This window comes from Argopecten irradians, chromosome 1, assembly GCF_041381155.1.
Source record: "Argopecten irradians isolate NY chromosome 1, Ai_NY, whole genome shotgun sequence".
Lineage (NCBI taxonomy): Eukaryota > Metazoa > Mollusca > Bivalvia > Pectinida > Pectinidae > Argopecten > Argopecten irradians.
This window is the reverse complement of record NC_091134.1, coordinates 35,582,102-35,607,679: the sequence shown is the minus strand read 5'-3', so window position 1 is coordinate 35,607,679 and position 25,578 is coordinate 35,582,102. Positions and strand designations below refer to the sequence as shown.

At 34.5% G+C, this 25,578-nt stretch overlaps 1 protein-coding gene across 8 annotated transcripts in view; it reads right to left on the bottom strand.

The window, feature by feature from the left end:
- LOC138325784 (trithorax group protein osa-like) overlaps window positions 1–14,102 on the bottom strand; it is a 46,325-nt gene extending 32,223 nt beyond the window's left edge. For 5 of the 8 annotated variants that reach the window (XM_069271687.1, XM_069271710.1, XM_069271696.1 and 2 more), the window contains exons 1-4: window positions 12,820–14,102; window positions 8,288–8,452; window positions 7,234–7,596; window positions 6,215–6,277 (exon numbers count right to left, since the gene is read on the bottom strand). In XM_069271687.1, the coding sequence (XP_069127788.1) occupies window positions 6,215–6,277; window positions 7,234–7,596; window positions 8,288–8,452; window positions 12,820–13,587 (1,359 nt within the window). In that variant the 5' untranslated portion in view covers window positions 13,588–14,102. The remainder of the gene's footprint in view (window positions 1–6,214; window positions 6,278–7,233; window positions 7,597–8,287; window positions 8,453–12,819) is intronic. The other 3 variants (XM_069271719.1, XM_069271728.1, XM_069271744.1) reach the window with 3 other exon arrangements.
- Window positions 14,103–25,578: the final 11,476 nt, after the last annotated feature.

The following is a 25,578-nucleotide window of genomic DNA, read 5'->3' as shown; positions in this document are numbered from 1 at the left end:
AGGGATAGAAATATGATGAAAGCTTTAACCAATACAGTAATTATATAATTTGAATTTTCTGATATTTACAAACCTAAAATATGAAGTTTGCTCCTGGATTTTTCCTTCTCTGTACAAATCTTATACACACAAGGATCTAGTAGACAGAAAGGCTACCAAGCATAACAAAGACATTTTTTACAAAAATATTCTTAATTTTAAACCTGATCAAATAAACTTTTTTTTACAAAATCTAATATGTTTAAAATGATCAAGATTATGATTCTATTGGGGCTACAAAGGGAGGAAATTTGCCTGTTATTTATGATGTGCGAAAACCCAGAGAGATCTAAAACCTAGACAAACAACAGTGAAGGAAAGGGAGAAAATCAATAGCAGCTCTATACAGTTGGTAATACCAAAGCCAGGGCTCCACTACTCTGCCAAGCTCTAGCATATTTCATGTAGCTGGCTGGGGCCTAGTCATGCTGCCAGGTTATTTGTGGCGGTTGCCTGTGCTGTGTAGGTTTTAGCTGTTGTGTGCCAAGCAGAGGGCTTGGAGTAGTTTATCAGCCAGCTAGGCCTGTGAGTGTGTGTTGGCTGTAGTATGGGTTGTGTATGGTGGTAGTGTGCTGTTGTGTTACATTGCCAGCTTTAGCTAGGATCTTCTCTCTCTGTACAAGGCCCTACAGTGGTGCTTCACTGCTACAAAACACAAGCCCAGAAAATATCCTACTAAGTTTTATATGCAGTGGCAATCACAAAAGAAGAGTTCATTTAAATTTAATCCACTTTGAAGGGGGGAGACATTTAGACTTCAATGGGATGTTCTAATATGTACATATACATTTTTCTAATCCCATGAGGTTTCTTTGTGCTTTGTAACATAAGCATTGATTAATTATTATCATCACTCGATCAATTTAAAAAAAAAACAATTCTATTCAGCTTCAATAACCATATTAACTATCGATTATAAATGGAAATAAAACGCAACAGTGATTAACCTGTTTCAGAAATTTCATTTTGATGCCTTTTAGCTAATTAAATAAAGCTCTGGACACTGTAGGGGAGAGGCAGGTGGCAGATACCGATTTTGGAGAGACTAAACATGCAATCAAATCTACTGGTACAATTCTTTTTTTTCCCAACCTACCTTTCCATATAAAGAATATAATTCAAATCTACTGACCCAATCTTTCTCCCCCCCAACCTATGTTTTTTACCTTATCATTAATTGATAAACAGTTTCTTACCATTTGTTTTCTTTCTTTTTCATTTTCTTGATCAACAATTCATTGAACAGAACGAATATACGTACCCGGCCTACTATACCTTTCGGCCGGGTACGAATTGGTCCCTATGTGTCGTAGTGGAGCACTGCCTCCGAAAATCACTCAGGCACAGTTTTCTATACTTTTTTGTAGGTTTCCAATTATTTTATGTGTATACATGCATTTACATATTATTTTTCTCCAAAATAAACATAACTACCATCCTTAATATCTACTGTACCGCTCACAAGACGTCAAATTCACAACTTGTGGACTTGCCGTATAAATACCCTTCAGAAAGACCTCCATATGTATTATGTAAAAAAAATAATGCCTCGATGAGAATTTGATATTTTATGTGGTTCAGTTTTATTGCCTAGTAGGTTGTCGATATCAAACAAGTACGATAAAATGCCAACAAACGTTTTATAATGGTTTGCATAATCATTACTTTGCTCCATTAGCAGTTATAGACACCAATTGTAGCTCTATAAGACGACACCATTTTCTGTCTATAAGTCTTTTGAGCTACAATATTGCAGCTACTTGTCAAACTGTTCATAATATAATTCATAAGACAATATTTCGTTTAACAGCTTGTCAAACTGTTCATAATACAATTCATATGACAACATTTCAGGACAAACTTTAGTGAACTTGTTTACTAAATGCAGGAAAATGAAAATTATGTATAATATATATATGATGTGAACAAATCCACATGGACACTGCAGGTGAAGACCTATACAAAAGTCCATACTATATTACTTCACTATATATTTATGAAATGGTGTTTGCAACTGATCACTTTACCACAACTCAAATAACGGAATCTTTAAACTCACCACAAGTAGTGATTATCAAATTCAGTCTTGGAAATCATATTTTCAAAAAGAGAAAACAAAAATAGAAGATTTAATTTCATTTTTTTCAGTTTCACATTATTCTTTTCATTACATTATACTGAAATTTCAATCAACGCCCACTTCAATTATGAGTATAACTTAATTCTTGGCCGAAAAATTAAATGAGCAAAATATACCTATGCAATTTCCTTGCAAAATTTTCTCATAATTCATTTAATATTAACTGCAAATAACAAGTATAACCAGTGAAGTAAGATAGGATTATTAAACACAAGAGCTTTCAATTATCTGAAATATCACCATTGAAATGGTTGAGGAAAATCGTCACAGTAATAATGGCCATTGATAAGGGATTTCATTCAAACACAACCATTTGTTTTAGCCATAAAATCTAAAGAGGCAGACTGTTCACCACAATGGAAGACAGGACACGGGTTGTACTACTGGTTAGCTTTGTGGTGTAATGGGCTTGATGGTGAAGCCTCCTCCATCCACTGCATCAACAGATTTCTTCATGATTGATAATTCTAATGATGCGGTTTCTCTAAACCAATTTATTTTCAAATGCACAATTTTTTTCCCAGTCAATTTCTGCTTTTTTGCATGGTCTGTAAATTAAAACCTTTCTGGTTGACAAGCCTTCCTGCATTGTGGTTATTTTTAACCGTCTAATTAAGAGATGGAGGCAATTGACATTGAATGGGTCGGCCAAGTTTATTTAATTTCCATTCATTATCTACACCTTAAATACAGCACAATGCTCTCTAGGCAAACTGATGATGAAGGAGTCATCAAATATTCTTGCTTCTTTTTAACTCTGGTTGACAATAAGTGCACCTCCTATCCAAATTCAAACCAGTTTTTTAAACATTCACCCTCCTCCCCTTTAGTAATTTGTACTTGTTAAGAATGTTGAAATTTTATTGTTCTCCCCCTGGTTTTTAAATTTGACTACAATAGAACTTCAGATTTCATTGTTTTGTTAAGACTTCATACAGTACAACTACTACTTTTCCTTCTACTACGCTTGTTGCAGCAGCTGAGGCCAGCTTAATTCCCTAGTACCCTTGAGGACGAGTCAGTCACACCAGAGGACCCTGTACTACGTCAATAAACCCAAATGGAAAAGCCTTGTTAGCACCTGGTAGTAACATTATTAGCTAACAAGTGGCAGGTGTACACATTAATATTACATTGTTATACACAGGTGTGAATGGAAGCCAGATACCAACATTCACCTCTGACCTTTCCCTATCTCTAGCTAGGCAATCCGAGTAGTAACACCTTCGTATTGTTATTAAAAAAGATATTTTTTTTTCAGCATACTCCTAAGTAACCATTTCAAGTTGTGATTAAATTATAGCAATGTAAAGGTTATCCAGTCCATTATGGTTACTTAAGAAATTGGAGACTTTTAAACTGTTTACTTTTACATTATGGTAATTTATCAGCCATGTACATATGATCATGCTACACTTGTAAGGTATTATTGTACACTTGGGAGTTATACCATCAATTAACTTCACATGTAAATACTTTCAACAGGAAAACCTAGGTACACTTGATTCTTACACAAAAATTTCATTCACCTCATTTCTTCATTTTCATTCATTGCATTTCTCGTGATCAAAATACTATGTTTCATAAATGGTTACAAAACTAGTGAAAAGTTCTGAAAACTTACAATTTTTTCAACCTACGCTGTAATACAAATTAAATAACAATTTGGGGACATTTCTAAAATTCACTAAGATTTTCAAAATGATATTATTTGGAAGCTGAATACAGAATTTCCTACTGTTAACTACAAGCAGGAAACATCAGCATTTTGTGACATTAAGGATAGAACAGAGAATACAATCAGTCCTATGTAAAAGGGGGACAAATTTTGGTGTTTTACTTAAAACCTGGACATCTCTATAATTTAGGTTTTTTTTCAATTTTTGATATTTTTAACCATATTTTTCTATACTTGTCTTAAGACTTTGGAGACCTAGATTTTCAAAATGGATTTTAATTTCATGGAAATAGAGTTAAGACCAAATGAGAAACTGGTATATTTTTTGTCTTGTTTAAAATAGCCAGAATCTTTTTTTAAACACCAGTGAAGATTTCAATATTTATTAATTGGTCTTGCAGATTATGTATCATTTTGAAGTTCAATCAGAAAATCAAACAATAGTAGCACAATGACGGGTGATGGTGTAGAGACAATCTCATATTCAATGACAACCTGGTATACACTGTTAAAATTATACTGAAATAGTTCCTTAGGACTTTCAACCATTTGGATGCATTTCCCTTCATATTTCAACCTGTATTTGTGAGAACTAACAATGCTGTTGTTAGAACGAACACCTTAGGAGCATGTGCTGCAATTATAATACATATATACAACATTATCTTGTAAGCAATGTCGACCTTCAGCAGTCAAGCTTAGGCTAAGTAACTGTAAGAGGCGGCATCAAATTGATTTATGCCTGCCAACTGGGAAATTCCCTTAGAGAAAAACCCAATAACACTCTAGTGAACATTTAAGGCCACCTAATACACAAAATTTCCTGCTTTTCTTCATTGCTAAAAATAGTACAAAACACTTGATTAATGACTAAGGAAGATTATTTATGCCTGCAACATAAAAACACAATAATTTTCTAATTGCTGTTCCATACTGTAAGGAGTCTTTCTCCTGAGAAAATGCAATCCAGGCAGACAAAAAACAATAATGTGACAACTTTTATAACAAAGCAATCTAGGATTTCATTACTACTACATTCATTTTATTAGTACATCTTGTGAAACGAATTAATTTTTTGTTCTAAATTTGTTGTGGCTGGATTGAACAAAATTAATATTCTCATCTCATTGAATTTTGAGATTTGCATTTCCTCATTATACCTGCACTAACATGGTCCAATAACCTTTCCCACTCATTCAATAAAATGGTTTTAAATAAATTTCTGATTTATTCATTAATATGAATATATACCAAAAGGTAATTTTTATCAAATACTCCCTTGGGCTGCTGCATTGTTTCACATGTCATTTTCGCATTTCCAAATACATAATAAATAATGGCACATTAAAATTACATTAAAAGTTATTATCAAATGGTTACGCCTTTGTATTATATGAATTACAGAATGAAAATCAATTTCGCACAGTTCATTTGAATTTTTGCATCTACAAGTTACCTGTACAGGTGGTAAAGCAGAACCAATACAGGTAACGTATAAAACAAATCTATGCATTTATACAACTAATTTCAACATTATATCATCAATCTTACGACACCTTCTTTGATGTAAGAATTTACTCAACTCTTCAGAGAAACACAAGGTCAAATGTTACAGTTACTAAAACAGTCACAACATCACCATTAGGTGTGAAATACAAAGATAGAAGCAAACATGCATTATCACTCAATTCAAAATGACAAGTTTTTTTACAGACGTTTTTTTTATAAATATTAATGGCGATTTCATAATCAACACATGTAAAGCTCAATGATATAACAAATTTCTGTGGATAAATAAATCATCATTCTAGTTCAACATAGAATAGTGTTATGTTATAAGTGAAATAAAAGCAAGCCAAAGCAATTTCTAAACTTTATTAGTTTCTATATATGCATATGCCTGTTTTCCAACTATGTCTGTGCATAGACTGTCCATACTGCATAGATCAGTGCCATGTACAATATCATAGATATAAATATTGATTTTAACTGCCATAACATGTGTTTATTTCAATACAATGTAGTGATTTTTTTTACAAACTAAAAACATCACAAGCCAAAGAAAGTGAACTTGACAGAGTGTTAAAATGGTTTTGTAACCGGTTGTGCTTAGTATATCAGTGTTTCTGCAACAAAAATCTTATTCAACCATTTGGGTTGCAAAAGTACTTTTTTTATATAATGATATCCTTAGGAATGGTCATGATCTATATATAGGTTTTGGGTGAATCTATACTTCAACAGCAGAATCATTAGATTGATCATCGTCATGAAAGTGTAAAATGAACATAAAGTACAAAATGATTTTTTCATTACGACAAACGAAAAGCATAGAGAGAATTATAACTGAAACTTACCGTGGTTCCATCTCCTTCTTCATTGGCTTTCTTGTTTGAGCCACTCCAATTGGAATTGCTTCCCTACAAATGCAATGCAAATTATCTATCTTAGTATTTATATATACCATCATCAGCAGCCATTACATTGTTCTCAACATTCAAAAGATATAAAAGATGATCTATGTGACCATAGCACTGTTTGAAGACATCTCCTTCCTTTCATTACCCTGCATTTTATACTTGGTGAAAACTTAGGTCATTACCCTGCATTTTATACTTGGTGAAAACTTAGGTCATTACCCTGCATTTTATACTTGGTGAAAACTTAGGTCATTACCCTGCATTTTATACTTGGTGAAAACTTAGGAATGTCCTTCTGAAGATCACATTGTTATTTCACACAACTCATGTAGTAAAGGATACAACCCAAATGATTAATTTAATCAGTTATAGATAAACAATTAGTGTGCAATGTTAACAAGCAGGATATTAGTGCTTTTGTAATAATACATTAAGAGAGAATTAACAGAAACAATAAATATGGATACAGATTGATATGGGATGGAAGTGTCAATGACCCTTATTTGCTGGGGTACTCCAATTGTCAGACTCAGAACTACTACATATAGCTTGGTGTTTTTTATAAGGAATACTTGACCCCCATGAATCAAAATACAATTTACATTAGCCTGAAATGGAAACTACATTTTTACGATAAATAAGCTATATTAAGGTCTTGATACACTAGGAATTCAAATGGGTTTTGCTGTCAATGACACGATATATTCTTGATACGCAATTGCTTTAATGGGCTTTTTAATGGGTAGTATGGTGATAAGACAAGCAGCACCAAGTCTCTAGGAAGTAAAGGGGTTAAAATATTGAATAAGGACAAATCCTGACACCCCCAGGGTGGTATTAGGGTGGGCTATACAACCAATACAAGAGGCATGGATAAGACTTATGGTAAAAAAAAAATGGCTAATATGATGTACAGATGGGACTACCCTACTGGACGAGGGGAGTAGGATACTTACTACTGGACTCGACTGCTGATTTTGACTGCTGGGTTGGGTCGACTGTTGTTGCTGCTTTGGTGACGGTGATGTTGTGTTTGGAGGTTGTTGCTGTTGTTGACGTGTGGATGAAGACTGAGATGGTGATGGCGATGATTGTTGTGGCAAAGAATGTACAGATGATTCAGATGGCGATGGTGACGGTCGCGCTCCAGGTGGAGGTGGTGTGGGCCCTGGGGGCTGGCCCGACATCTGTGGGGGTAGCTGCTGAGATGGAGGGTGAGGATGAGGCAAGGAGGAGCAAGAAGAGGAGGGTTGAGAGGGTGAGCCACAGTATCCAGAAGACACCGGGTTAGACTGTTGCTGGTGACCGTAAGGAACACCCTACATGCAACAAAAGTGAAGGCCTATGTAGGAACTACTCTGGAATCTAGCGTCCAGTTTTCAACCCCACCCTCTATTTTTTTTGCTTAATTTACAAGCTATTTTACATAAACACAAAATATTATTTGTCTTGATATACTGCATTAAAGCAAGTGAGGTTAGTAGCAGCTTTTATATACATAAAGGTTGAGATAAAATCAAACAAACTATGTAATTGTCTTATTTCATCTTCTATGGATCTTTTCCACCTACAACTCGTCTAAACTATGACCTGTTGTGACCGACATTACCATCAATAACATTAATACAGATCATAAATGATAGTTGGTAGTAATCAGAATACTGTATTAAAATTACACAAGTTTGAGTTAATGACATTTAACAGAATACACCTCAAAACTGACTGACCACTTTGATGAATTGTTTCAATACCATTCCCATGAAAACATTGCAACGACATTAGCTTAAAATTACATCACTGTTTACAGGAAAATAAAGAAGCAAAGCAATTAATAGTGAAATTGTTTAAAAGTAAAAGCAACAACAGAACTGACAAATTACTCAGAATTAATACAGATCATAAATTGTGGATTAATCTATTAAAGAATTATTATCAAAAATATATATATAAATCTACTTTGAAGATCAAAATAGAATATCACTTAGGTGCATTACCGATATATGAATTTACCTGATTTGAAAAACCCTGACTTCCCATCTGGTTGGGCCGACTGGAATTTCCACTCATCATACCATAGCGTGAATTTGGTGAGAATTGTTGGCCGTATTGACTCTGTGGTGGATAGTTTCCTGGTGACGTATACCCCGGTCTTGGTTGGTTCATCTCTCCCATATTCTGAAGGAATAAATGATAATTTATCGGTAAGTCAAAATATAATTCAAAACTCACTTCAAAGCTGAATAATAGCAAGATTTAGTGGCAAGTCGTACATAATTCAAAACCGTCATATTTTAAAGTCACCAAAACTTGCAGCTTGATATTTGTTGGTTTTATGCACATGTTTTGAACATACTCTTTGATTGGTTGCAATATTGGGGTTAGTATGGTTTACCCCGGTTAAGTATTCCAAATAAGATCCTAGCATGCATGTGGTTTATCATGTTACTATGTCAGGGATATTTATCACTTAACATACAGGTCTTTCAAACTGGCACTCGATACATTTGACAAGGCATTTCATCAAAGTATTTTTCAATTAACTACGCATATTGAATATTTGACATTTCGACAAGTTAAACACTCTATATACACATCCATACAATAACACAACACTAGTATATACACTGAATGACTTTCAACAAGACAATGATATGTTTCCTGTTTTACTCACAATAAGATTATAATCAGCAAAATGGACAGATAACTATTGAAAAGTGAAAACAAGTGTATATTACGGTTTAAAGATGGGATTTTAAAGTGTTTGTAATTCTTAAATCCCCTTTTCATATCCAATTTTTCAATCACTCTCACCATACAGTGAAGTATCTCAAGCTAAATCACTAATCAGAAACAATATTATTATATGACCAAGGTTAAAAATGTTGAATAACAATTAATCCTATAATTTATTTCAATACTAAATAGATGTCCATTCACAAATGAAAGTGCACTAATTAATATAGTTATAGATGCGTCATAGACTATTTATTTTTAATTTGTCACCATCTTCAAAAGTCTAAGATACCAATAATTTGAGTCTCTTAGACTTCTGAACATGATGACAATGCAAATTAGTAATGATATATACCAAATATCCATTGATAAAATAATCAGATTTTTTTCTTAAACAGAAAATGAAGATTACCTAGTGCCACTAATTTTTATTATACAATTAATCAAGAAAAAAACATCCTAAGTATCAAAGGCTGCATGAACACAATCAATATTACCATATAAATCTTTTAACTCTTCATTGAGGGGTTTAATAGAAAATCCGCTCTGGAATGTGTATATAGAGTATCATGAATAGCTGCAGATAAAGTTGGCAGGAAAACACATACAGGTTGTGACCTAGTCATTCATTCATATATACCAATCATAAAAGAGCCCCCATGTGTGCGAAGTGTGTGTAACTTCCCATTATCCCATTCACAATTACTCAGAGTCCACCAGAAGATAGATCTGCAGGCTGTTTACATTCTTGAACAGCCAATGACGGATTGTCAAAAAGCACATGGCTAATCAGCATAATGACTATGGCCCTGAGTGGGTGTGTGTAAACAACTTTCCATGTGGTGTCAAGTAGTACATTAATCCCGCTCACATGGACAATGCACGGAACTACTTCTTTTATCATAAGGACAATCTACCTGTAATTCTATATATGGAAAATAAAATCACAGAATCATTATCATAATTTATTTTATATCATTTAATTAGTGTATTTTTGTTACATAGTCAATCATGACTTAAAATTTAATGTCTATTCACAAATTTTTTTTCAACAATATTACAAATTCTGTAATTCAGTAAGGAGTTGTAGTGTTGTCTTAGCACATTTAGTAAAGACTAAAGAGTATCTATCAGAAGCTTCTCTCTTAAAACTGATATATCTATGCCATTGGATACTTCAAATAAATTACTTCTCTGTTTTAAACTGACATTAATTAAAAGCAAGGTATAATGGGACTTTTCACAGTATTAATCTGAAGTTTTGACTAAAACAAAATCTTTTGGGAATGAATGGGTCCATTATGGCCAGGGGATTTAACATTATCTTGGAAAAGTTCTGTTGTGTGTAAAATCAATTTAGTATATTTGGTTCATCAGTCTTTCATAAAGAAGTTCTCAACTATCAAATAACTGACCCTTGCAGACAATGTGACCTTGACCTTGACCATTCTGACCTAGAAGCTATGCCGACACATTGTCTGAAATCCAGACTTGGACCCATGAAAATCCATTGACCCAACTTGTGCTGCAATCTAAAGAGGTTAGATATATGCTGGTAGAGACAATTTAATTCTCCCCTAAATGTCATTGCTGAGCTTAAATTTTGACTGCAGCCAGTCGTTTTGGTTAAGAATGGATGCAAAACTTCAGCTTTAAGGAATAAAGAATAACACATTGATTGGATTCTAGAATATTGGAAGGAATTTGCAATGATCAAGATCAACAATTGGATTCATCTTTATCCCTAGAAGTTGTTCGTTATATTAAGACAACATCCCACCTTCCCCCTGCTTCCAAAGGTAATGACTGAATCCAATACATCCCAAAAGTGTTCAGATTTCCTTTGACTTAATTTCCAAAAATGTTACAGTTCAAACTTTGCTGTCATTTCATAAACCAAAGTTTTTTGAAATCAGGGACTATGGTGTCATTAAAAGACAGTTACCCAAGTGACTACCTTGGAAACAATTAAATAACACTCATGGTGGCCATCTTGGATTTCTGAACGGCCCCAAAATAAAAACATCTGGTAAGAACCATGTCAGGTTGATTTTGGGCAAGTTTCAGCTAAATTGCAGTAATTGAACTTGAGAAAAAGATCATGTTATCAAAGTGGCAGCTCTAGCAGCCATATTGGATTTTGGATGTCGGGATCATATCAGGCAAGTTTCAGCTCAATTCTAATTGTCTCACTTTGAAATGCGAAAAGCTTACTTACAGCACCCAACTGATGACAAGAAAGCATGATGACTACATGTCATCCTGACCATTTGGGTCAGATGACCTTATTAAAGAGACCATAAGTCCTTCAAATAAACTCTAGCAAAATTAATCAACTTAGTCTTGTTAGCAAATGTTAAGAAAGTTGGTGTAGTTTGTAGGAAATCTGAACAAATCGACAGAAAAAGCGATATGGTATCATCATATGATAGGGCATACAAGGAATCACCAATTCAGGAAGTAAATTAATGAAAACAAACAACATTCGGCACCTTATTTTCATAATTTATTATTGTTACTTAACAAGATTTTATTCCTGTCATTTTTAAATGAAGCATGTGTGAAAATACTTTGAATTATTGTCACAACTTGGTGTCTGGCACAAATACATTAGTTAATTTACTTGTCATTTACTTATGAATGTATATAGTAACTGTTAGTTCAAGACAACTTCTGCAAGATGTCCGATTTACAGTTAATATGCAAAAGATGCCAATTTTTTATTGCAAGTCATTGCAATTAATTTGTCCATTTTTCATCTCATCAGGTGATCAGGACACAAAATCATAAAGAGTCTATGAAAATGACATCAGTTTACCATGATTTCTTCTTTGTTTTCAAAGATATGTTTATTTAACTTACCATAACTCATATGTAATATGAATTAATAATTAAAAGTGTCTTTCCTGTTAAGACTGGCAAGAATCCACAATCAAAAATGAAGAAAAAATCATACCAGGAAAACTTCAAAGTAAAAATAATTCTTGTATACCCCTTGACACCTCCATCACAAATTTTTCAGTGACACGCTCAACACAAGAAACTAATTCTGAAGTTTCTAAAATATTTCAGTGTTGAAAAAGTTTTATTTACGCTGCAAGTAATGAAGTTGATTGAATGACAGAACTAATTACTATCAATACATATTTGCATGAAACCAACAAAGTTCACTGCTAAAGAGATACAAGTTATGCAATAAATATGTGAAATTATTAAAATACATTAAAACATTATAATCAAGTTTGTAAATAATATATAAATTGAGAATCTATTATTATGTTGCACTTCAAGAATACACAATAAGAATATAACTCTGTTCTTTGCATATCTCATATCCAGAGAGAAAATAAATTAGGGGGAAACCCCCATTTCTTTATTTATTACTCTATTATTATTTGACTTCCCTTCTATCTGAATCACTTGACATATGAAATAGATCATCACTACGCTGTGATTAATTGATTGTTTGACAAGGGGCCATCAGCCAATCAGAGTGTAGCATTAGCACATTGGTCCATATCTTCAAAGGCTGGATTTTGCCTCCAAATTTAAACATTGATTGCTGGTATGTGGAGCCAGCAACATGAATGTCAGGATGTAAACAATCCCAATGTGTATTGGTTTTACTGTGGTGACCCCAAGACATCAACACTGCACTAGTCAGCTGTAGTGCCATTGTGCAATCACCTGATAAGATTATATTTATATCAATGGCGGGGATTATAAACCACGGACAATGGAGCTGTCAAGTCAGTCAGATGAGAAGGGGGAGACAAACTGAAAGTAGACAAGAAATGGCAATACACTACCTGATTTCTATAAGGCGTTCCTGGCATGGACATTGGACCTTGAGGATAGTTTCCAATGGGTCGTTGGTTCCCTCCCCAACCGTGCTGCATTCCGTATGGCATGTTAGGGTTTCCCATGTCCATACCCCCTTTCTGTGGAAAGTCATAACTGTTGGATGGCATCCTGGATGGGGGTGCATTTGGGTTCTGTAAAAGTTGATTTAATGTTGGGGTAGGGCCACCTTGTTGTGAAATGTTCTGCCCCGACAACATATTCCTTTGTGACTGGGGATAACCGGGCATCATACCCCCTCCAGGTGGAGCCATTCCCGGGCGTATGGAACCCATGCCAGGTTTGACATTACCTTGGAAACCTGGCCGGGCATTAGATTGGGAATACTGACCTGGGAAAGGCGAATTTTGATTTGCAAAATCGCCACTTCCTGTCATCTGCATACCGCCATGTTGTTGGTCGCCAGAGTTGAAGTTCTCTCGGTTGTATGCATTATACCCCGACATTTGACTAGGATGCATGTTTTGATTCATTCTGTTGTAACTGTCAACCCCCATCATTGGTTCTCTAGATGATGGGGGGTAACTGTTCATGTCTGCATTCATGTGTGGCCCGTCCATTGGATTCATGAAATCATTTTGTTCAGTGTTCATGTTTTGCTGGCCTCCATCTTGAAACGAGTCCATTGTGTTGTTTTCACCAAGTTGATTTGGTGATCTTAGCTTTTTGTTCAACATATATCTTTCCTGGCTTTCAACAGGACTGACATGTTCCATTATAAACACTTACCGAAAAGTTGGTGACAGTCGGGAATGGCCCGACCGCTCTATGTCCCCGTCTTTGTTATTCACGCAGTTGAGTTGATCCAGCATAATGCTGTTTACCCACCCAAATGGACGACAAGGACGAAGAAAAATCGACATTCAAGCATATTCCTCTTGCTCCAGACATACACAGTTCTGTCCAAAACTGTCACTCCTCATGTGTCGTGCACTTGGGGTGAATATACATACAGTAAAACTTAGTCGGATGGCAGCATGGTCTTATCATACATAGTGCTATTATGCGGTACACTTCAATAAGCGGGAATATCGGAAGATCAAAGCGATTCCTCCGCATTTGTATTATATATACTTATTGCCAATCCGAGCAACTTACTTTAACACTAATAACCCGTGTACCTAACATAACACGTTTCCCGAGTTGAAACACACGTTATCATCAAGCGGTATTCCTTCAAACAAATTCGGGAATTCTTTTTCGTAAATTGTCCACTCAGCGGATAAACACAATTTTCTGGCAGTAATGCGTCCCAGGCATTCTTTTCAATACTGCTGTTTCAATTAGCTGATCAATACACCTCCCGCACTATGTTGTAAAACAGGGGCATGTTTGGCTTGATATTTCATTTTATTTTCAGATATTTCTCCATATTTTTCAGTTAAACCTTCATTTTTCGATATTTTCAGTCAATTCCTGCAGAAAATAGTCCCTTATCTCGGGGAAATAAAAAGAAATTATGGTTATCGGTGGGAGGTAGACGGAACAGCCATAATTTGCCATAGGGGCTTTCGTACTGACGTCAATACGGCGACAGACCCGATATTATTGAGCACGCAAATGTATCTCTTTCGTTTTTTCCCTTCAATAATATGGCTCGCAACTTTGCATATGACTTTAGACTTTTGAGTCATTTCATAAAGCTTAATACATAGAAAAATACTTTCTTAATCGAAAAATTTAAAGAAATAAGTTTTATACACTCGAAATCGTAAAAATAAATTGCTTTAAAGTATTTTCTGGCTGTTCCCGTTATAAAACACCACCCCGCGTACCGGTTTATACAACATAGAAACCAAGCGCAGGCTATGCTGAAGTTGGTTTGAGTTCGGAAGGTCGTATTAGCGAGTGCAACGGAGTATGGGCAGATAACTTCAAGTAAACATGCTCCAGTTTAACGAGGCTGTACTTATCAACACGTGCATCGAAACTCAATAGGGAAACATAGGAAAGCTCGGGCTTGAATTTAAAGTTTTATTAAATAAAATTCTTCAAATTTACATATTTATAGACGACATATTGTAGTAAACAATAACAAAGCCAATTTATCATTAAATCTATTTTCAGAGAGCCGGATACGACGGTAAAGCCACGGTGATCACATATGCCCAACACGATTTTTTAGCAGTCGATATACAGCGTGGCGTCTCTGTTGTGTTAGCGGTATGAATCGAATATTGTAGTTAGTTTCAACATTGTGGCGTTGCTTTGCCGGCGCGGACTACTTTCGGCATGGATGAATATTTACTATTCGACATAAAACGTATACAAAACACTTGACTGTAGTCACACTAACACGATAAAATATTGGGGATATAAAAGTTGGAGACGAAAGTATAAAATTGAGTACAGTCTTTGGGGAAAACCTTTGTAGACTTCTTGTTGAACTACGTAATATTTCAAAACAAGCAAAGTTGGAAAATCGAAAAGTCTTATTGATTCCTGCATTAGGTTTCTTAATTTAATCTCGGGCTCATATTTTTATTGTTTCTTCTCATAATTTCTCCGCGTCACAATTCAATGATATATTTTGAATAACAACCGAAAATTTGTCCTGTGGATGGACGAGAATTTATATAACACAAGTGATTAATAAGAAAGAGAAATGAGAAATAGTAATTAAGACACAATTTTAAAGATTGTTAATGATTATAATTATTGTTATTATATCGTCAACATCCTTTTGTTTCTTCAATTTCCATTCGGTTTTGGTTAAACGATTATAATTAACTCACTCTATTTGAAATTTACATCAACTGAAATTTTGTATTCATCCACTAAAATATTAATCGAGATACAGATGCCAGAGTCTTAGATAAGAAGTTTATTTCTTTTCACACTTGAAAAAAACATAGCCGACTTTCACCATTTTTGATTTTAAACAGATGGTATCTAACAACGGCTTTAATTCTTATTAATTTGATCCCATTTATGCAAATTTTAGACACTTTTTTCGTATTTTCTAAATACTATATCTATATGGAAAGATCGACAGCAGTCGAAAATATAAGCTTTATCTATTTTATGTTAGTAAATAAGTTGAATCTGCGAAGGGTCTCAATGTGGGAGAAGCCGGAGTACCCAAAAAAAACTGCACGTAATGTGGGTCAAGTAATGCACTTACATACATTTTCATTGGAAATAAGCTTTGACAGTAAAATTGAAATTATGGTAATTATTAATTTTACCGTGATGAAAAATGCCATATTGACCGTATCCTTATTTTGATAATAGATATGAAGTGGAGTTTAAAGAATATCAACAACATTAATTAGTTAATATGCTTATTAAAAGAAGAGTGAAGGTGTTAGGACACCACCCTGAGGTATAACACCGCTGATATTGACCGAATCCTTATTTTTTTGTATCAGATATGAAGTTACGTTAAAAGAGCAGAAACATTATTAGTTTATATGCATGCTTATTAAAAGAAGAGTTGAGGCCTTAGACCACCGCCCTGAGGAACTCCATTTTTGGGCAATGTCAAGTCACTATAGCAATATCAACTCGGTGTTTCTAAAATGAACAGCATGTATTAGCCAATGAAATCTCTTGAAACAACGGCATATCTAATATTGTCAAATATGCTAATTCTTCTAGGTAGTACTTTCTTTGAAATATAGTGAATGTTGATGGTAAATGGACAAGGATATCGAATCGTTCCTCAGGGGCGTAGGAAGCGGGGGGGCAACTGCTGGGGGGGGGGCAACTGCCCCCCCCCCCCCCCCCCGTTCCCCAGGACGGGGGGGCAAACATGTCTTTTTGCCCCCCCCCCCCATTTTCGCCGACTGAAATTTTCTAAAAATGCTTATTTGAAAGAAAAAAGGGTCCTCCTGCACATTTTTCGTACTTCATTCTAGAAAATTTTTCGCTGCGCGGCGCATTTCCTAAAAGGTTCCAGCACATAATGTCAAACCTTAAATTGTAAAAATTCAATACACACAAACTAGACTAAAAATGTCCATCAAGGGATTCTATGTACTATTTAATAAAAAATGTCTCTTAAAAGATCAATTTGTTTATATGTCTTAGCGAGACAATTAATTCATTTTTTTTCTGTTACACAACAATGTGCCGATGGTGTGAAGCCGGTATATTCAGATCGAGTAGGGTTCCATAATGTTATGACGACACAATTATCATTTCTAAATGCAGGTAGCTTTAAATCGAAAAATTACCATGATAAGAACATTTATAATCATTAAACTTTATCGTAAAACTCATCTCAGCCATTCTAAATCGTAATTTTTTTTCCCGGGGGAGACCCCCGGACCCCCCACACCACATTATCGCGCCTTTGGGCGCTCGCAAATTCATCAAAATGCATCGTAAAACTCATCTAAGCCATTCTAAATTGTAATTTTTTCCCGGGGGGAGACCCCCGGACCCCCCAAACACCAAATTTCTCCCGTTTTCGGGCGATCGCAAAATCATCAAAATACATAAAACTCATCCCGGGGGTCACCCTCAGACCCCTAATAAAGCGCCTTCGACGCTCACACGCGAATTTGGCAAATTTGCGTATTCGTTAATTTCCTTTTAGCGACCCCCACTGTCTATAAATGTGTACAAGGATTAAATTTAGTGATATATGAAAAATGTACATAAAGCATATATTATATGGTTGGGAGTTGAATTAATCTCCTCCTGTAGGTGTGGCGGGGGGGGGGGGGGGGGGTTTACAAAATATTGAGGACCTTTGCCCCCCCCCCCCCCCCCCCCATGACGTTTCATCTTCCTACGCCACTGAGTGTTAAGATATATAAATCCATCAAATCCATCGTCGAATTAATTTGTTTTAGTAAAATTCTATTCAACTATCAACATCAGTCACGTGGTCTATATATGGAATCACGGATCACGTGAAACAAGAAAAATAGTAGAGAGTGGTGGGGTGGTTTTGGTTCAGAAAGATATGAAACGTACATTCCAATATTTGTCGCTTCTTATGATTAGACAATGAATATGCTTGTCAGGTAAATTCGCCGTGTCCGTCTTGTTGGAACTTTAAAACAAGAAATTATAGATTCTTGATTCATCATCTCATAGCCATGTATAACGACAGTTCATCCAAGCAAAACTAGGTAAAAATAATAACATGCCAATAGATGCCCTTCACTCATTGTCAACAGCATGTTTTGTTTTTGGTTTTTAACAGTTGAATAAGGTTAGACAGCAATGTTGTTTGTTACAGTGATGTACAATAAAAACACATGAAGTAATATGTTAATTGCGTAAAGTTATTAAGATACAATTTTATCACATGTCACCATACATACATACCAAGCATTTCCCATTAAACATAAAAAAACGTGAGTAAATCATGTTAGCAGTGTTTGTTTTTAGGTCACTTGACCATAGGTCATGGTGACCTATTGCGATAGTCTTTTGTCCGTCGTCGTGCGTCGTCCTAAGATTGGTTTATATTTACTCAAGTTATCGCATTCACAAGGTCCAATAATAATTATTGGTGCAGTGCAAAGGGCAATAACTCCTTAAATTACTGTCGAATCAAGCTGATTTTCGAACTCGTCCGAGATATTTCCAGTGTTAGTCTACATGCAAGGTTTCATTAAGTTCTGTTCATTTTTATTCAAGTTAGCGCGTTCACATGATCCAATAATAACTATTACTGGAAAGGGCTATAACTCTGTAAATTTGATCTCACATACATACATACATATATATATATATATAATCACTGTGACGCTGTGAAGACTATAGGCCAACTCGATTTGGGTTCTTTACAAAGATATTCCCGGAAGATCATACAAAGAGCTGCAGAATGACCGAAAGTTATATTCTTGAAGTAGAATGATGGCAAATCAAGTTGATTCGTGAAACACTTATACGCTATCACTTATTTCAAACACAATGATGCATACCCAAACCATTTGTTCTTGGGAGTTTTTAAGCAACACCAAATTGCACTATCGGTTGTATTTTTAACGATATTTACCAATTTCGAATATGCATATATTTTTGAATATATATGTTGTCCCGTCAAATGTCAAATTTCACAACCTATTTTGGCGTTTGCACTGTTCGTTTACTCCTAATAAATAGCATATATATGTAGATCTATTTTGCTTTCTTGTCGCCGTCTGTCGAACGGTCCACAACTTTACAAGAAGGCGTCAACAACTTTGTTATTTGGTGGAACAATTATCGAGAAAAACACAAAACAATGGGTTGAAGGTTGGGATAGAATAATATGCTATATGATAATAAAATTCTTAATTATTTATTTTATAAAAAAAACTTCAGCATGAACTCTCTCATGGACTTTCATGAAAATAAAAATACAAACAAATAAGGTTTACTTTGCTCATAGACGGTTATTGATTTTTAAGGATATATTTTGATTTTTGTTCTTTTTATACCCGTGCTATATAGATCTATTCATTACAAGTTAATACTTAAATGCTCAGAGGGAAAAAAGAAGAAGGGGAAGAAGAAGAACGATAATTAGCGTTAGACTACAACTAACCTATATCTGTGAACTAAGTAAAAACTACATAATATAACATAAAAGCAATTACGACAGAAAGGTCATGCATCTATTAAGATGAAATATAAAAATAAGTACAGTGAAGAGTATACGAATAGACGGGCTGGTAAAATAAATACGGATGTTTTAGATGGGCCGGGAATAACCATTGACGCATTACTAATGAATTTCAGAGGACTTACGATTCTATTGGTATCCAATGACACACTAAGAAAGCAGTTCCATGTCTTTTCCCGCTTTTATAATGCCCATGATGCCAGGCAATGTACTATTGAATAGCATTAAAATTGTTTTCAACTACTACAGCACAGACGACACCTTGTTATCAACGTGGTGAGTACATGTTTAAACTCTTATTTTCGTATCTTCGAATTATAAAATGCCTCTTTTATAAGACAAAAAAAAAAAAAAAAACGAAAAAAACTCGTTCGTCTCTATCAAAATCTGACATACGGTGTATTTTCGATTTAATGCTCTGGTATTATTTTTGCATTCTCCGTTAATATTACATTTATATTCAGTTCCAATGTGCGTTTTGCTATCTTAAATCAAACTATAGAAGTTATTTCGTTAAATTTCTTGTTCAATATATTTTTCAATTCTACACAATTCCGTAATTATTTAATTCATCATTTAAAAAAAACCACTGCCCTGCAGGTAGGGCGTTAGAATTGTACCTGCTGCCCCTATTGCATGATCGTAAAATTCGACTAAACTTAGGATTTTATCTTTTCTCTTCTTCCTAACTAACTTATTCTTTCCTAATGCCTCCCTTGGCACCGCCTCACTTTTGGCCTTGAGTTGAGCGTTCGCCACTGTGAGTAAGACTCTGGGTTCTGTCCCCAGACCGGGACACACCAAAGTCTATAAAAGTGGTAGTTTCTACTCCTGCTTAGCGCTCAGCATACAGGGAGTGGGACAACTGGTTCGCCCGTTGCATATGTCAGTATAATGTGACCGGGTGGGGTGTGTTGTTTGGTGTCTTCGGCGGCATTCTACATATCGTAGAAGCATAGATATACCTTCATATGTATGTTGTATATGTTGTTTAGCGATCAGTAGACTGTTATCAGAGAAAATAAAATATACATTTTTTTTTTAAATTAAACAAATGTGCAAACAGTTATTAGGGAAAGTTCGAGAGAAATCTGAATTAAAGGCTTTTGACATACAATTTCCAATGACCTTGCAATCACGGGTATGGAGTTTCAGTGTAATACTCGTGGAAGATAGCTAGAAAGGTTTTGACCATGACCATGAGACATGTTCAGGTCGAGTATGAGCAGCTGTTTCATGTTTAGAAGCCTAAAAAGTCTTTGTGTTACATATCCATTCCAGCAAAAATTGTCTTCCAATATTAAAAAAATAACACAAATATTGTTTTTTATTTAGTTGATTTCCCATTTGGAACCATGTTACAGTTTGGGAGTAGTAGAATAAATCAGGATTTTTTTACTCTGTCCAATGCCGGTTTTATCTATCAGTCAGCACTAAATGATTCAAATGAAAGGAGTAGGTCTAAAAATTCGGGTATTTTGGCGATGTATTCATTGATCAGGAATTGGACTATCATTTTTTAAAATGAAATCAAAATAGTAAAATCACTGAAATGAATACCCAATATTTAAGTTTCATTAAGCATTCTGAGAAATGAAATTGGTAGTAAGAATAATTCATATAAAATTAACAAACAAATATATATAGGCCTATAAATTATAAATAAACTATTAAAATGATTTGTGTCGTATTTACTTTTTCATAGTTAATGATATATTTTCTTAATTAAATGACTCTTATTTTGTCTGTTTCCAATATGTCTTGACATATTTTCCATTGATTTTTTTTTTTTTTTTTTTTTTTTTTTTTTTTTGCATATATTTATAAATTGTAGATCGCATGGGTAATACAATTTTTACTTTGACATTATCGTTTAGGAATGGAAATTTGTGGAAATATTCTTATAAATTCTAGCATCAGAAACTATTCCTGATTATCTCTGTTCTCATTTTTTTTTTATAATTCATAAATGAATATGTCAGCTAATATTATGATACTTATAATCAATATCAATAAAATTTCAGACACGTACATTTCCTCCGTCGATACACAAGCCACATTTTATATAAATTATATACTGCATTTCCAAATAACTTAACCATGTTAATATGTGTTGATGAAGAAAACATCAAGAATATCTTCCATTTCCAATTATCTTAATCAATCAGAATTTATTTTTTGACAACCCAAGAAAATCACCTACAATTCAAATCAAGATTAAACTTTTATAATTAGCTTGGTTTATTATGTTTAATGTTGTTAGGCTTACATGTACATATAAACAAACTACAGAAAAATCCTGCAGTTGAGTTATGAAAAAAAACATGCACTTTCCAAATAAAAATAAATTCAATAAGTTTGACATAAATGATAATAATTAATCATTCTAAAAATAAAAACAATTAGAAATAAAACTTTCCAAAAAATACAGATGCTGATGATGAATTGAATTTTTTTTTAACAAATTATGATTTTTTTTTTTATTTTGTTGTAATCATTTTTTTCACATTTTTTTTAACTTAAAGATGCTCCACGCTGACAAATGGTATTTTTTCACTATAAAAAAAACAGGAGCAGACGATTTAGTATTTTTCTTCTGTTACAAAAGTTACTTACTTTACACCATTAACACCATTGAAAAGTTTGAGCTTCTAATTTTACTTCAAGTTAAAAATATGAAAAATAATTAATTGCATCCCGAAAAAATTCCGTGACACTATATCCTATATATGGAATTAAGTACTGATTGCGCATGCACTAAAGGCGTAAATAAATTATTTTATATTTTTTTTTGTGTTAATTAGGCATATATGTACAACGATTAAACACCAATTATTTGTTCAAATGATTAATATCATTTATGCTCTGTCGGCGGTGGAGCATCTTTAAAGAGTGAAATAAAAAAAAAATCTTTTCCTCTTTGTCATGTTTTTTATGTATCCATTGCACGCGTTTCATGAATATTTGTAGGCCTGCAAGACATAATGGAAATATCATCACCCCTAATGGGCCTCACAAGTAATGTTCTCGGAGGTTGGCGCATGCGCGGCGGTAGTTTACAAAATGTCGCTCGATTTTAGCCGAGAAATTGACAACATTGGATTCAAATGCATGTATCTGATTAAATAATGGTGATAAAGTTAAAAACTCGACGTCTACAGCTAGAATAACATCCCCTACTAACATCCAGGTATGTGTCAAAGCCGTGTTTGATCGGAATAATTTTTGACAAGACATAATCGATGGTCGGTCGTGCCTGTATTTGGTTTCCCACACCTTTATCAGGGAAAAGTCAGTTCTTTTCCGCTACAACAGTATCTATCAGTTACCCATGACAACAAAGGGCTTGGGCGACTACTGCTGCATCGAACTAGATATCATCGGTAAAACAACGAATGTGATGCCCATTGTGACAATTTTATTATTAAATTACTGTTGTGTATTTTTAAGACCATTGCACAGTAGACAAGCAATATCATAGACACTTTTCCTTGGTGCGATACTAAAATGTATCCCGAGCCTTTCATGTGTGACCATTTAACCTTTAATTGTTATCGTATATGACCTTTAGACCTCTTCCACAAACAAATCGTTACCAAAATTAGATAAAAGAGTAGTTGTCTTGTAATGTCAGTGTGATAACGTATGATCTCTTGGACATGTAAAATCTCAAAACCTTAGCGATTTCTAACCGTCTGTTAACAGTTAGTATGTGTGAAATACTTCTATGAAATAGTAAACACACATTGATGTCATATCTAGTGTTGGTGAAAACAGGTTGGCTTTATTGGAGTTGCTTTAGCAGGCTAATTCAAAATACCAGTCCACTCTAAACCATTGACAGAAACTCATTTCCGCGTTGTGACATCACCGTCACTGACAACTAATACTCGGACTTGGTTTAGAGATTCGTCCCAAATTAGGATGCTTCTAAGAACTTCAAAGGTTATGGTTACTTCCTATTTATGTAGATACTATTCCTCGATACTCCAGGGCTTCCGATCACTTACGATCTCTACACCCATGGACTATCTCACAGTGAAATTGAAGGCAGCTCAGCGGAAAACATTTGACCAATCATGGGCCCGCAAATATTTCATTTGAAGACTACAGAGAGAGCGACGCCTAACATCAAAGCCACAGAGTCAACCACAGTGTACCGTTATACGGCTCTTTTGATGTACATCAAATGACTAAGTTACCTGTTCTATTCTGTTGCCTCCAGTTTTACTATGAGATAGTCCAGGGGTGTAGAGATCGTAAGTGATCGGAACCCCTGGAGTATCGAGGATGGTAGATACTATAACTAGAGCAAGTAGTTCACAGCTTCGTCAAATAGCTATTTTTGTTTGGTTAAACAATAATTAATTTTTCTTTGTTTTCATACCAATCTGGCTTTTGATTGCCAATATTTTTTTTGCATACCAAATCTGGCTTTCTGATTGGCCAATATTTTTTTGCATACCACTATGAAAAAAAAATCCGAGAATGGCGCGAAACCCCGACGTTATCGTGACGTCACAATGAGACATTGACGTTGGCGTATTGATTCGAAAAAAGAGTCCCACGAGATAGTACATTTAAACATACTTCATTTTATCAAATAGAGTATAAAATTAATTATAAGTATTGATGTCACTATTTTTTAATTTTATCGGGGTATGAAAAGAAAAATGTTTGCAAACTTTTGTGAGAATCCGCTACGCGGATTCACACAGTTTGCAATTTTTTTTTCATACCCCGATAAAATTGTGATTCAATGCTTAAATGAAAAAAAATCCGAATCGCCGAAACCCCGACGTTATCGACGTCAAATAGAGACATTGACGTTGCGTATTGATTCGGAAAAAAGAATCCCTTGAAAAACCACTATAATGTTACATTTAAACATACTTCATTTTATCAAATATAGTATAAAATTTAATTGTAAGTATTGATGTCACTATTTTTTAATTTTATCGGGGTATGAAAAAAAAATTGTTTGCAAACCTTTGTGAGAATCCGCTACGCGGATTCACACAGTTTGCAGTGCTGGATCGAAGAGCAAATGCTAATGATTCAGTGCGCTAAACTCTTGAATACGTTCGACATGCGTTATGTATTTATTAGTTGGTTACATATTCATCGTAAAAGTGGAAAAATAACAGCTTTGTTTTAAACACATTTCGATAACAAAAGTACACTGGATTTGTCAGATCCGTTAAGATTTTTATGATCTGGCTTTTGTCGTAGCTGCATCGTTCTGACGTATTGATTTTGTTTCCCAGGCAAGCGTGTTAGCGAAATCCCAGAAAAGAAGATATTTTCACTTCGAGATTGGAAATTATGGAAGATACATGTATTTTAAATGATCAAAAGAGTTTTTCTTCCTGCCATGTCGTATTCGTTTGGACAGGGAAGGGGCCAAGAAAGTGGGGACAAACGAATTGCATTTTTAAATTTTTCTAGAAATACTGAAATGTTTTTGGTCACATGAAATCACTTTTGAAGAATAATTTCCATGTCAATTTATTTATTTTTTTGTCTATTATGTGTTCCAGAAAGGCTTAAGAGCTTGGATGCTGTGGTAGGATTACAGAGGCCCATAAGGGCGGCTGCTCGATTGACCCCGATCGATGGAGGTCATGGAGGTAAAAGGAGATAATTTCTTTATGTTCAACAACCACACACGGTGTGAATCAAATTGGACATTAGTTGAGAAAAAAACCGAGCATAATTCAAGCAGTAATAATTATACGACCTAACATCTGAAATCGACCTCATCAAATGTTACATCTATTCAGAATAAATAATATGACGACTGGAATCACAAGAGTGAATGTTTTTCGATCAAAGCAAACAACAAGCTCGACTTTCTTACAAAATAAAAAATAAAAATAAAAACGAGAACAAAACAAAGCAGTCCATGAATAGTAAAAAAGCAATATTTTCTGAACCGTGACAACTAATAATGATATGTTTAGCATTTATCAAAGTTGCAGTTGCCTCCCATTGTGTGTTGTTAAAATCATTATTTCCCGCCAAGCTGCAGCATTTATCTTGGTTTCTTGAAAAACGTATGCTATTTTTGCCGCAAAACCTAATAGTCAAGAATAATATGTCTTGTTTTAATAATTATTAAAAGACTACATGTCAAACC